The sequence below is a fragment of the Emys orbicularis genome, chromosome 2, assembly GCF_028017835.1.
Source record: "Emys orbicularis isolate rEmyOrb1 chromosome 2, rEmyOrb1.hap1, whole genome shotgun sequence".
Lineage (NCBI taxonomy): Eukaryota > Metazoa > Chordata > Testudines > Emydidae > Emys > Emys orbicularis.
The window spans coordinates 278,990,351-279,004,761 of NC_088684.1; the positions used below are offsets into that span (position 1 = coordinate 278,990,351).

Here is a 14,411-nt window from a genome sequence, read left to right on the forward strand (position 1 = left end):
TCTTATAGAAGAATATTCATATCGGGGAAATCTAGGGGGAAAAGTTTAAATGCGTCTGTTGATTCTGATATATGGAAGAACAAAATGTACATAGAAAGTTCACAAACTGGTAAAAAAACCCTATAGAATAATTTCAAGTAAAACTCTACTGAAGTACAAGATTTCAAAGTGTAACTATCATCAAGCTGAACAAAATTACAGCGTACATGCAAGCTGTTTTCCATGACACTATCTCTATTTTACCTCTCGTTTACGCCTTTCTTCCTGGGTACGATGCAGAAGAGAAGCCTTTTCTTCCTAGAAGGGGACAAAAAAAAGGTGCTGTAGTGTTTTCACTCAAAAGTTCAGGTATTTGTATAAAGCAATACATACTTTTAAATGGTTCACAGTACAGAATATATTCCATGTTCAAGAAAAAGCAGAAAAGTGACCTATTAGCATTTTCACTGTTATGGGCCCAGATCTGATGCAATTACATTTGGTATTAACTATCTACTTCTGCCTACCCATTTGTTACTTATATGGCCCCCATCACCATCCATCTGAAGGTTCACAAACATTAACGAATTTATACTCAGAACACCTCCCTGTAAGTTAGGGAAATACTATCCCTATTTTACGGATGGAAACCTGAGGCAGAGAGAGAGAGATTAATTACCCAGTCCAGCAAAGCACTTAAAAAGGTGTGTAACTTTAAGCATGTTATGCATATGCTTAGTACTTGTTTGGGAACAAGTGACTTTTCCAAGGTCTGTGGCAAAACCAGGAGACCCGAGTCCCAGTCCTTTTTGCCTTAATCACAAAATCATTAGGCTTCCTCCAACCCCACAAAACATGGTGTGAGATGTCAACAAATGGTCTTAACATATTGTCTTCAAGAAGAATATTTTGACATCCTTATATTAAAAAAATCACTTTTTCCCCCCCACAGTATAGATGTATCTATACTGGTTCAAAAGAAATTAACTATCTGAACCTATGATGTGCAGAGCACTCAACTCCCATGGCAGACAATGAAAGCCGCAGTTCCCCGTTCTCAGCCAATGGGAGCTGCGGGCGATGGTGTCTGCAGGCAAGGGCAGCGCACGGAGCCCTCTGCACCCTCCCTCCCCCAGGGGCTGCAGGGACATGGTGCTGGCCACTTCCGGGAGCAGCGCGGGGCCAGTGCAGGCAGGGAGCCTGCCTTAGCCTCACTGCGCCACGGGGCTAGCAATCCCGCGGGCCAGATTGAAAGCCCTGACGGACCGTATCCAGCCCGCGGGCCGTAGTTTGCCCTCCCCTGCTCTAGACTCAGACTTCAAAGCCAGAAACGACCATCAGGATTATCTGGTCTGACTTCCTGCACATCACAGGCCACAAAACCTCACTCACCCAATCCTGTAATAGGCCCATAACCTCTGGCTGAGTTACAGAAGTCCTCAAATCCTGATTTTAAAACTTCAAGTTAGAGAGATTCCACCATTTACTCTAGTTCAAACCAGCAAGTGACCCAGGCCCCACACTGCAGAGGAAGGCAAAAAACCCTCAGGGTCTCAGCCAGTTCTCACCTATTCCTCTAAAGACAGCGTTTTATTTTCCAAAGACACCATTACAGTCATTGGTCTCCAAAGAGAACTGTTTCCACATATTTTAAACACAATAAAAAAAGATAATAAAAAGATCTTAGACAGATTTTTTAAAAAAACCATTCAACTGGAAAGGAGGCCTCTCACACTGGCACGGTAAAAGTTTCTGACTACATCATGTAAAAAAACCCTGAAATTAATAATATGCCATGAATTAAGTATATAAAAGGGTAATTTTGATAGCATGAATCAAGTATGAATTAACTGATAACTTGAGTGTTCAGGATATACCCTTACAGATTACCTCTTTTCTAGCAATTGATATCCAGTGGACTACTAGCTTTGGCGCTTGATGAAACATTCTTAGTATCAAACTCCTGCACAAAAACACAATCCCAGTGACACCACCTACCTGTCCATCTGTTTCACTCTGCAGACAGAACCAATAAGAAAACGGTCCTGGTCTGAAACATGTACACTTGTAATTTCTCATATTTCAGGGCTGGAGGGAAAAACAGGAGAGAAACAGAAAAAGGAAGACATACCTGGCTAAAGATGAATGTGAGTGGGTGAGGGATGAAGAGAGGGAGATGGGAAAGAGACAGCCACAGTACATGAAAAATGGGTTGAAAAGAGATACACGGACAGGAAAAAATGGCAAGAGGGAGTGGAGGCCCAAAACCATATTCTCCTTATAGTCTGCTTCCCCCCACTCCTCCCTTTATGGCCCTTTCAGTTTCAGTAAATTAATGATTAATGGACTGCCATGTTAATAGTCCATTTCCTCACACTTGAGTGAACACTTGTCTAAACTAATATACTTACAAAAATAAAAAATAAAATTAATGCTCTTGATCCAATATTGTATAAATAAATACTTAAAGTTACAGTATTCAAATACTCTTTAATTTTGAGAGTATAAACTAGATATCATGGACGAACTAACTTTCAGAGAACAAATAGAACAATTAGATGTGTACAGCCTGGCTAACCAATGACCAAAGGGGAAGGGAGACAATAAATCTCCATTTATTTGAGTTTTAAACATCAATATAATGGAGTTATAACTAAGATTAAAGGGTACATTTATAATGAAAATCAGAAAAACCTTTTTCACAGTGAGATCTGTTTAGCTGTGAAATAACCCCCCAAGGCAAGTGGTGGAAGACTCATCACTTAAGACATTTTTAAAAATGTGATTCCATAAAGAAGCAGTAAACAAAGACCTGGTAAGTCAGCTACTCCAATTCTAACATGCATGCTCTATGACTAACAATTTTTTGGGAAAATCTCAGTAATTATTCGTATTTCAAGTGCATCTTTATCTATCTAGTTATATTTCTTTGCTTTTGCATTTAGAATTAGCACACCGGAGGAAGAACAGAGTAGAGGAAGTTTCAATAGCAGTTACAAAAGCTATCACAGTAGACAACAGAATCAGTCAGTCTGAAACTAATATAACTGTGGATTTCTGCAATCTCATTACTGGTGCTGAGTCATATTTGGCTTCTTTCATCTAGGGTGTCAACTAGTTTGCTGATAGCTATTAGATGATGTTTTTAACTCCCTCCCCTGGCATACAGCAGTGGCCTGAGATACTGGCACACTGGACAGTCACCTAGGTTTTAACTCTGCAGTGGGCTCCAAAATCATCTCCATCTCATGCTACCTCCCTGCTTTTCTGCCTCATATCTGCTGTTTCTGAGCATCTATCAGATGCTGCTGCTGCCACCTCACTTCCTTGCTGGACAGTCAGCCAGCCACTTCTCAATTGCATTCTCATGTTTGCTCCACATTTGGAGGTAGGGTGACCAGATGTCCCGATTTTATAGGGACAGTCCCGATTTTGGGGGGCTTTTTCTTATATAGGCTCCTATTACCCCCCACTCCCGTCCCGATTTTTTACACTTGCTATCTGGTCACCCTATTTGGAGGGCACAGATGCAGGGAGCGTGTAGCTGCAGTTCCTGCCTTGGCCCCTTAGGGGTGTGGAAGTTTTTCTCCAACAGGTCTAAATCAAAGAGTCTTTAGGCTGGGTGTGGCCCAAGCAGGAAGACAAGGAGAGGTGCAGATGCAGTGGAGGAAAGCGGAGGCATAAACCTGGGGAGAGAAGAGTGTAAGGAAGCCAGAAAAAGAGGCTGGCAACCTTAAAGCTCTCTGTGACTTATGAATAAAAGAAACCCTTGAACCCGTCACCATTATCAAATATGCAGATCAAATATATGTAGTTTAATGCTCCATCATTGCAACAATTGAATGAAAAACAAAATCAGGAAAACAGCATTCCTGTCCTCTCCTGCATGTCACTGATTTGCACTGCTATCTTTAGAGGGACTGTTCTTACATATTATTTATCATACACTGCATATCGTTACTGAGGGAAGTTGTGCAGAGAGACGGATTTACCACTGCACCCTAAAAAAGGTAAGTGGAGAGACAGGCCAGCTGGCAGTTCTTCTTCACACTTAAGGTATGGACTGTGTCTGTGTGTTTCACGCAGCATGGAGCACAATGTCAGCACTTAATAAATAATAATCTCTGTTCCACCCATTCTTTCTTCCAATGGAGAATCAGAGCTGAGGCCACTCTCCCCTGCAGCAAAGGTTGCCAGTAACCATTTTTGCAGGCTCCCCAGATGTAGTATACTGAGCCTGGGAAAGTTGAGTTTCAGAAGCCCTTTATGACCAAACAAGTGGCTGTTGTACCAGCCAAGAAAAATCAAAAACCTGATATGATGCAGTCCTAGAGGCAGGTAAGTACAGCATGAAAGAGTCCCACATTTTGAAGTGAAAGTAGACAGTAGCTTCAGACATCTGGAATCCTGTACATTTCACTTATCAAGCACAGGAAGCAGATAAGCGGAGCAGAGCTAAGCAGAAGAAAGGTAGACAATGCACAAGGACAAAGACAGAAGACGACAAAAAATAGATATGCAAAGACAAAATGGGACAGACAAAACAGAAGAGCAGATGAAGACAATGACACAGGCAAGAAAGTTGAAGGAGAGAGCAGAGAAACAGAGAAGTGAAGGAAGCAGGCAGAGGACACAGAGCATATTATAAAAAGAAAGGCTCATGGCAAGAAAATCAGTGATTACAGCGGAAGAGACACTTTTTTAAAGTAACATTTAAAATACCAGGGGATAACATAGTTTGTAGCTTCTGTAGGCCATGCTTACTATATGTAAGGGGACTGTTGCCCCCTTACTAACATTCAGTGGGGGTGTTTTGGTTGGCTAGCTCCCAGCACTAAAAGGGGAAGGGTCGATGGGAAATCAGGAACCTGAGACTAACAGTCCCGGGGAACAATGGGGAGAGGCCAATGCTCCAGATCAGCCTGATTGACAGGGCGGGCAGGCTAATCAGGGAGTCAGGAGGTCAGGGGGGGTCCCGTCCTCCGTGTGAACTGGAATGGCCTGAGTCAGACAGAGTGGGGCCGAGCTAAGGAGAGAGCAGGGGCCCGAGCTAAGTCGCTGGAAGCAGAGCTGCAGCCCCAAAAGCCAGAGCACAGCCCAAAGAGAGCAGACCTGCCCTGGGAGGAGAGCTGCAGCAACCAGAGCCAGAGGGGCTAGACAAGCAGCCAGGAAGCAGGTCAGAGCTGGGAGCAGAGTCACAGAAGCAGCCTGCAGAGCAGAGCTGTAGCAACCAGAGAGGCCAGAGAAGCAGCCCAGGGAGCTGAAGGCAGAGCAGCAGCAGCAGCCGTGCTGAGGCAGAGTGGAGCTGGAGCTGGAGCAGTCCGGAGCTGGGTGCAGTGAGCAGCTGGGGAGAGGAGGGGGACCCTGGGCAGCAGGCCCAGCGCAGGGAGACACCTCAGCCAAGAGGCTCTGCAGGCCAGACTTGGAAGGGGATCATAACCCCGACCGGGCAGGGGTGACGCTGGCAAAAAGGGTCCTGCCACCTAGAGCCTGAGAGCGTGTGTGGCCACCACCAGAGCAAGTGTCCAACCCACAGTGTCTCTGCAGCACAGCCAGGGCCTTAGAAGGAGCCTGGGACCTACAAGGAACAGACTGTGAACTGCCCTGACGTTCCAGAGACACTGTTTGTGATGTTCCCTGCCACAGAGCGGGGTGATGTATTTTCCTTTAACTTTTCCCATTTTTCCTTATTCTTTTTTTAAATAAGTGGGAGCGAGGACTCAGATCCTTTCGCTAGCCCACTTCACCGGGGTAGTGCAGAAGCCAGGAAAGTTCCCCACAATAGCGGGACCATTCCCCCGCTTACATATACACAACCACCACTCTCTCAAAACTCTGTCTGCCACTGTCCCTTCCCCCTCTGTTTCAAAAACTCCCTGCAACTCCCTCCAGTCTCCTGGGACAGGAGCTCTGTGCGCCCCTATTCCTCCCCAAGCCCAAGGCTCTGTCTGCCCCCCAATCATGCTTTCACCCATACTAGAAGGTCTGTATGCCCCTATCCCCCCTTCCTATACCAGGGTCCCCCAATCCCCCCTCAGCCAGGGGTTGTGTGCATGCCCTAAATCTCCACAGATCCTACTGTCATTCTTCTTCTTTCTGTCTGGGAGATAAGACATTCAGGGTGTCGACATGTTAAACTCTACTGGGAGGATAAGCCGAGATGAAATGGGGGGGTTGTTATGGTGGGAAGCATTACTGGTGCCATCAACCAGTTGTTTGATCTATAGACAATTGCAGAGGTGCCTAAAGATGTGGCTGTGCTACTCAGATGGCAGGGGCGCCATCTCTCCTCCATTTTTCCTCCTTCAGTTTCAATTTTCCCTAAAATCAATAAGGTTCTGTCCGCTGGTGCTGAGAACATTCCCTAAAATTTTGGAATTGATTAGATGTGGCATTCAAAAGTTATTGCATTACATACAGCCATGAAGTTGAGTGTAAGGCCTTCACAAGGTTCACCAATTACATGTTAAAACCTAGAAATGGCAAGCTGATAATTTAAAAAAACTGGCTGCATTGCATTATACACCAAGAGAAAGCTTGCAGTTTCATTGGTGTATTAAGTAAGATACCAGGGTGGATAAAAATCAATGATTTAAAAAAAAAAAAAAAATCAGATTTTTTTTATTTAAATTGGATTTTTTTATAAAATGCTTTTTGAGAAAAAAGCAATCTAAAGATAGTTTTAATTAAGATACATTATAGCTCAAAGATATCTCATCATGGAATAGGGATTATAAATTCTAATTCTATAGTACGAGACAATATATTCATGTAATGTTTAAGAAAAATTTTGTAAATGAGTTCCAATAGTTCATTGATTATGGACCCAATCTTATGGGGTTCCAGGGGCTTCTGTATAGATTATTTAGGTTAATCTTTCTATCTACCCAATGGGACTAAGTGCTCAGTGTAGAAGTTACCATCAGAGATGCTTAGTTTTGCAGTTCTCAAACTGTGGATTTGTGTCTCCAGAGATAACATGCTTGTTAACAGCAAAAATGTTTTTAAATAAATAATATATAGAGGTGAGAAATAACAGACCTCAACCCTTCTGTCCCTCTGCAAATTTGTGCACAGTCAATCCCTTACCTCTCTCTAAAAGTGCAAAGTTTCAAAAAGTTCAATGAATACAAGATTGGTGAGGGCGGAATAGACCTGGACAAGGAGAAGAAGTCTGGAGATAAATGTGAGAAGGGAGGGTCAGGCAGTAGAAACAAAAGTGAAACTGTTTGAGCAGCATATTCCAGAATGCACTTTTATGTAGAAATCCACGATTAAATTGAGTCTTCCTGACTAGTGATTTAAATCATGATTTATATAAATTTGATTTAAATCAAATCCACCCGGTAAGATACCAATTGATATGATGATATGATGATAATATGATGCTTTAGAAAACAGAAGTAAGTATGTTATTGAGTGGCCATCAGAAACACCAATACACAATAAACAAGAAAATTCAAAATTAGAAATGTTTCCTTCTCATTTTGCTCCTCTGTACTGTAGAAAATATGCTCCACTGTAATGTAAAAAATGATTTCACCAATCCGAAGACTTAACTTATGGGTTCATGGATCTAAAAAGGTCAAAGAGATGGTCTATCGGGGATGAGATCCTGGTCCTACTAAAGTCAGTGCGGGTTTTGTCATTGACTTCAGTGAGGCCAGGATTTTACCCTAGGATATTAGCACTATTACCAACTCTTCGGAGAGTAATATGTATTTCCCAGTTGCTTACAAACTTAAACTTAGACCTCAATCCTTCGTTTATGCAAGTAACTTTCCTACAAGTTCATCAACCCATACAACTTTGATGTCTTGTAAAGCTCCACTGACTTCACTGAGACTCCACAAGGACATGATGATCGATCCACATGGACCTGTTTACCAATCTGAACTTAAGTTTGTAAACTCTTTGGGGCTGGGGCTGTCTTTACTATATGTCTGTAAAGCAATGGGGCCCTGACCTGACTGGAGCCTCAGGCTCTACTGTATTATAAGTAAACAACAGGTTATATTTTTTAGCAGCATGTTATTTGATTTATTATACCAAAACTGGAAAGATGTATGTTTTCCACAGCCTGCTAACTAAGTGTCTTGTCCAATTTTTCTGAAAATAACAGAAAAAAGTTCACCTTTAAGATTAGAAATTTCAGCCCAAATTTTGAAAAAGTACCAAAGGATTGAGAATAACAGGTTAAAATGAAATATCTTCTGCAACCTTAACTACCACTTCATAATTTGTAGCTTCAATTTAAGGATGAGGAAAATTCCCCATGAAGTAGAAGGAAGAAACCCCCCAGAAAATATATGTATTAATAAATTGTTTCTAAGGTTTCCCTGGTGAGATGATAAGAATACTTGAACAGCATTACCTCTGAACTCCAAATCTATACAGTGGAAACAGTGTAGTCTGCTGCAAAACTTAGGCCTCAATATTTCAGAAGTATTGGTATGGGCAGAACCTTATACCAGTTTGGAGTCTGGACTCCACCTCTGCATAAGGGTCTGCCAATGCTGTACCGTTTGCAGATATAATAAAGCAGTGTAATCCTTTCCCAGGGTACCAATACCCATAACACAAATTTTAATCACATAATCTAAAGCCCTAGGATCTGTTCATTTAATAGTGATCTGGCGCACAGTTATAACTGCAATATAAAACATTTTCTTTCTTGTAAAATGCATTTCTAAAGAAAAAAATAGATATAATGAAACCCTCTAAATAAAATAAGGTTAAGACTTCCTTTTTGAAAGAAAGGATGAAAAGTTTTCAATCAATAAACCAGTTGTGTCACATATCACTTTTTTTTCATTCAAACAGATCCCACAATTCTATAATTCTTACAGCTATATATAATTGTAAATCCAGATCCCACAATAAAATCTATACCAGCAGACCCCTGTGCCTGTTCAGATCTCATTGCAGTACTGGGGCCCTAAATCCTACTGTTTAGCTCACCAATTTCTGTTTATTTCCTAGTGAGTCATTCCACGTGCAGACTATATTATGCAAGCTAAGTACTTTCTCTAGATCCCATCAGTGTACCTCCTATTAAAAAAATACAAGAATCCTCATTCTTAAAGTGATGTTGTCAATGTAAAGAGTCATACCAATATTATGTGAACAAATTTCTTAGTTCATTATTAAAAACCTCAGATTATTGAAATTGAAAGAATTTTAAAAGTCAAATTTACTTGACACTATTTAAGCTTTGTTAACTTTTCTCATTTCTCCAAGCATCAATTTAATAAATAAAATATCAATGAAGTCAGTTTCACTTTCAGTTTTGTGGTACTGAAATATCTGAGTTACAAACACTGCAGGGGAATATTTATTTTAAAACAGGTGTTGGATTATTTGTTGTTTTTTAAATTATGATACTATTTAATGGGCTTAAGTTTTATAAAAGTTTGTTTTACAAATTCTACATTTTGGGATAAGCTTGTATTGACAGTGTCCCTTTTAACAGTTTGTCCTGCCAAGTATTACAAAATGTCATTACCCTGCAAAGAGCTCTCATAGGCAGATCCCTACTCCCATGCAAAGTCCCTTGCCTTCAATGGGATTCCATACAGGGACAACATGGATGCAATTGCAGGTTTAGGACCCAAGTTTCTGTTGAGGGTAAAAGTTGACCAACCTTGACAATTGGCCAGTACTGTAGGTCTGACCTTAATTAATCCGAAGTATTTAAAGCAGTTTTTAATTGAAATCAAGGACAGCCTAAAGATTTTTGCAGCAGATCAGCAAAATGATTCTTTGGCCCATCACTTCCCAAACCAACTCTTCCTCCCCCAAATCAGAGGTTCTGTAGCTGCAAGCCTTTTAGACCTCAAAAACAAGCCCTGGAGTAAGTGGAGAAGGTTGTCCACAAGTAACTCATAATGTTATGAGGATTTTTCTTCAACTCTCAACCCTGACAATCAGTTTTCAGTTTGAAGACTACCTTTCAAATGAAGAGGCCTAGAAACTTATTGTAATAGTTAAATGAAAACTGAAACTAACAGTGATATTCAAAGGGTCTCAAAAGCCAGGGTACCAGTGCGCTTTGTAGGAAGACACTACAAAAAATTAAAATAAACCAACTGGTCATCTAATTCTAAATAAATTCCGCATGGATAATAGCTGATCCTGCAAACAAATACACAACTAGTATGACTAGTCCTATTGAAGTAAATGGGACTAAGCATGGAAGTAAACACTACCAGTGGTGTTTGCAGGCCCTTTGATAGAAGATACCATGCGTGCACAGGTTTATTTACTATGAAACATTTTAAAAATTACAAAAATATTACAATTTAAATCTTCAAAGGAACTCTCTCAGGTACTGTAATATTAGGAACAATTTTTTTTCTAGCAATCAAGAGGTTTAATGAAACCTAAAACAAAAAATAAAGATTTTTTAGGTCAGTTAAAAGACTTTAGCTGGCTTTAAACATTTCCCTTCAAAAATTACATTCCAGATTATATTAATGCACATGAACCAAAAGGTAAAATGATCTAGAGCAAAACTGAACTAGTCTATTTTCAGTACCCAAGCCAACTCTACACAACCATAGTGATAAATTACATTACATTCAGCATCTTGGGTCAAGAAAGCTGTTAGTAACCCCAGTAAATAAATCTTCTTTTAAAATATGATTTTTAACTCAGTGTCCCTTTAAGAAAGACCTGCCATTGTACAACACAGTGTGGGCCTATTATCAGGAAGAATCAGCTTTTAGGCCCAAATACCTAAGTGTCCTTTCCAAATAAATTGACCTATTAAAATGTCCCTTAAGCCTGGTCTACAGTTAAAAGTTGTACCAGTATAGATGTTAGCTAGGGAGTGAGATTTTTTTTATTGACATAGCTATGCCAATATAATGCCTAGTGTGGGAAACATTTACTCCAGTATAACTATATTTATGCCAGTATAGTTTATGAACCCACACTAGAAGTGTTTTGCCAGTTTAGCTATACCAGTATAACCATACCAGCAAAACATTCCTAGAGCAGACAAGGCCTTAATTTTAGAAGCAGACAGTCTATATACACACTTAAACATTACCATTTACTTGAACCCTAATCCTGAAATTGTATCAATGTAGGCAGAACCATGCCCCATACAGGGCTTGGCTGGACTTCAATGGAGCTCTGCACTGGTACCAGGATCTGCCTGGGTGGATTCTTTTGCAGGATTAGAGGTTTGAACTGTATCTTTTTTTAAAAGGTACAAACAACTTGAGGAAGGGAGAGTTTATGCCAAAGAACAGTTCAAACTTTCAGAAAAAGTTGACACAAGAAACAGGTTTTGGATTTTGTAACCCATTAGTATGGGGAAATTCCCCACAAAAGTCTATCATGTGGTATCAGCAAAAATAGTGAGATGCACAATTCCTGAACTCTATGCAAATATTTGCGACACTAATATGTCTACTATAGCATGTCCTGTTATGCAGAAATTGTGATAATCTGTATTTTTCATGTGACATGACAAATAAAGTTCAATTATTACCTTCACCAAATGCTTTAAGTACTTTCTTCAAAACACATCTATATTAGAGCTTCCTATGGTGCCCATATTAATACTAAAAACCGTGAGTAACTTTACTCAAGTAAGTAGTCCCACTGATAACACAAACACTAAATAGATCTAGGTGGGCAGATGCATGCATCAGGGCACAGCTACTGAAGTCAACAGGGCCCACCCATCTAGATCAGATTCCAGAAGTAAATTGTATGGGACAGAGTTGTATACTCAATTTCGGCTTTCACATTTCCTTACTTCTGATAATTTACCCTTGCAACTTTACCCTTATAGGAATTTAACCTTTGTGTGTGCTAATTCAGAATATATTAGTAAACTGTATACCATATTACAAAATATTATTCCATATTATAAAATATTATTCCCACCATGATTGGGAATCCAACTGCAATTTGCACAAACTAGAGAAATTAATAATAGTATCAGAAGATATTATAATACATTTTTCCTTTCTGGAAGAGGAAACGTATTCTGTAAGTGATACTATTAGCGATCATAACTTGATGCCAAAGGATGTAAAATACCTAAAATACATTCCTGAAGAGCAGGGCATGCTCTGCCAATTGCCACTTTTAACTATTAAGATTTATTCTACTTTTGGCATACAAAAATGTAATGCCATGTATGTGCTCTAATGACCATAAATGGCTTTTAGTCATCAGAAGTGTCAGAAGAAGATAGTTCCTCCATAATTCAGATGAATAGTTACACACACTTAATACAGTTCTGATGTACATTTTCTTTATGAAAATATGTAGCAGATAATACTGTGATAGCAAAGTTCACTGTGAATTTAATATCGGGTAACACAAATTTCTCTTATTAGCCCAGACTTCTAAGTTTACTACCTAACCTAAAAAGTCCCAGAACAACAACAAACATGATTATAATGCACAGCCCTAAATCTATATTTTCATTTATGTTACTGAACAATAAAACAAATACACTACATCGGAGCTCAAACAGCTCCCCCCCCATGACAGCGATCATGACAAGCAGAACCCAAATCTAACTGATGAACCAAAGGGAGGCACACCTTTTCAATCAGACTGCTTCAAAAACTTTGTTTTGGAATTTGTTTGCTCTTTAGATCTGAGGGTACCCTGTGGCTCACAAAATTAAATTATTTATAACCCTTCCCAATCAGCAAATCCTAACCAAACCATTTCACTTCCTTTTAAGCAATAAACTGGGGGGGGGGGGGGAATACAGTAGTCTAGTACAGCAACAGCACCTACTGACTGCTACTCACTCTCCACATGACACACTGATTTCAGTTTGCCGTTTGAATGCAAATTCGGCGAGGAAGGGGTAAAATTGTGCCCTGACAACCCTGAGCCATTTGGGATGGAGGCCCCATGAATTTGCATTTATTTTAAGTTCTACAAGTATATCCCTCCCCCATTCCAGTGACGCATGATTTTTGTTGTGTGTTTCAAAGAAGAGTTTAAAAGAAACGACAGAGGTTCCTAACTATCTCCCTTCACTCAAAGAGCCCCAGAAACTAGCTGCTGCAAGCATGGGTCCCACAACAAATCAGATCACTTAGAGGGGGGGTCAAGGGGGAGTAATTTCTCTCACTTTTGAATGCACCTGGAGCTTTGAGGGGTGCGTGGCCTGATTGCATCTGGAGCTTTGAGGGGTGCGTGGCCTGATTTAAAGCACAAACAAATCAAAACAAGTGAGCAAACACATCATCCATGGGGGTGGAGAGCTATTTCTTCTTCTGCCCCTAAGAAACCTTAGTCACACCTGCTCCCATTTGTAAGGCCCAGCAGCTGGGTGCAAAAGGCAAAACAGGCAGGCTAGGAAAATCAGACACGATCAATAATTCAGACAGACCCACCGCGTTTCTTACCTTCCTACTTGCTCCTCCAAGAGACACCTTGGGCCTGGTTTTGAAATCCCCTTCAAAGCTGAACATGTTTACAGCTTATCCCATCTAGAGCGGCGTCCTTGCTGCCTCCCAGGCTGACGCCGCACCGGGGCAATGACCGGGGCTGGGGAAGGGGCAGCCGCTGCCCGTCCAGGGGAGGCACAGACCCAGCCACCCCCGTGCCACCTTCGCTGCCTCCCTCCCACTGCTGCCGCCGGGCTGCCCCCAGCCAGGAGGGGCTGCTCCCCCTCCCACACACACCCCCACTCGCTCCCCCGCCTCCCCAAGCCCCCTCCTCTCTGACCACCAGCTACTGCTCCGTGCGGGGGAGGGGGGCTGGCTCGGCTGCTACACTTGCACTGGGGCTCAGCCGGCTCCGGAGAGAAAATGGCCGCCGACCAGCTCCCTCTGCGCGCTCCCGCCGGCCAGCCAGTCGGCGCGCGGCCCCGCCGCAGCCGGCAGGAACGCGCGCTGCCTGCCTCCAGCGCGCGCCCGGCCTCCCGTTGGAACTCGTCAGTGTCAAAGCCCGGCCCGGCCGCGGGCAGGGCTCGGCTCCGTGCTGCCCCTCGCCAGTGGCGCAGCCCCGCGGCAGCCCGCCTGCCGGCCTCCCGTTGGAACTCGTCAGTGTCAAAGCCCGGCCCGGCCGCGGGCAGGGCTCGGCTCCGTGCTGCCCCTCGCCAGTGGCGCAGCCCCGCGGCAGCCCGCCTGCCGGCCGTTCTCACAGCCCGGGCACAGGCATGGCCGAGGGGGGCTGGGCCGTGGCCCGTGGGTCCTGACCAAATAGAAGGAGCCTGGGCCGGCTCCTCGCTGCCTCAGTCAGGGCCCTCCGTGCCCTCAAATCCATCTCCGCAGAGCCCCTCAGCAGCGCGACAGCGACAGGCCGCCACCCCACCACCACCACCACCCCCTCCGCACGGGCAGGCCCTGGCCCTCCCCAGGGGCAGTTGGCCGAACCCCCAGTCCCCGGGCACGCCTCAGTTTTCCAGCCCTCCAGGGCCTGAATCAGAATCCCTGTTATCCGAA

The 14,411-nt window shown here is 42.6% G+C and overlaps 1 protein-coding gene across 1 annotated transcript in view; it reads right to left on the bottom strand.

The window, feature by feature from the left end:
* Nucleotides 1–13,453, bottom strand: part of UBE3C (ubiquitin protein ligase E3C) — a 172,185-nt gene extending 158,732 nt beyond the window's left edge. The window contains exons 1-2 of the mRNA XM_065398772.1: nucleotides 13,371–13,453; nucleotides 244–297 (exon numbers count right to left, since the gene is read on the bottom strand). Coding sequence (XP_065254844.1) covers nucleotides 244–297; nucleotides 13,371–13,436 — 120 coding nt within the window. The 5' untranslated portion in view covers nucleotides 13,437–13,453. The remainder of the gene's footprint in view (nucleotides 1–243; nucleotides 298–13,370) is intronic.
* Between the last annotated feature and the right edge of the window lie 958 nt (nucleotides 13,454–14,411).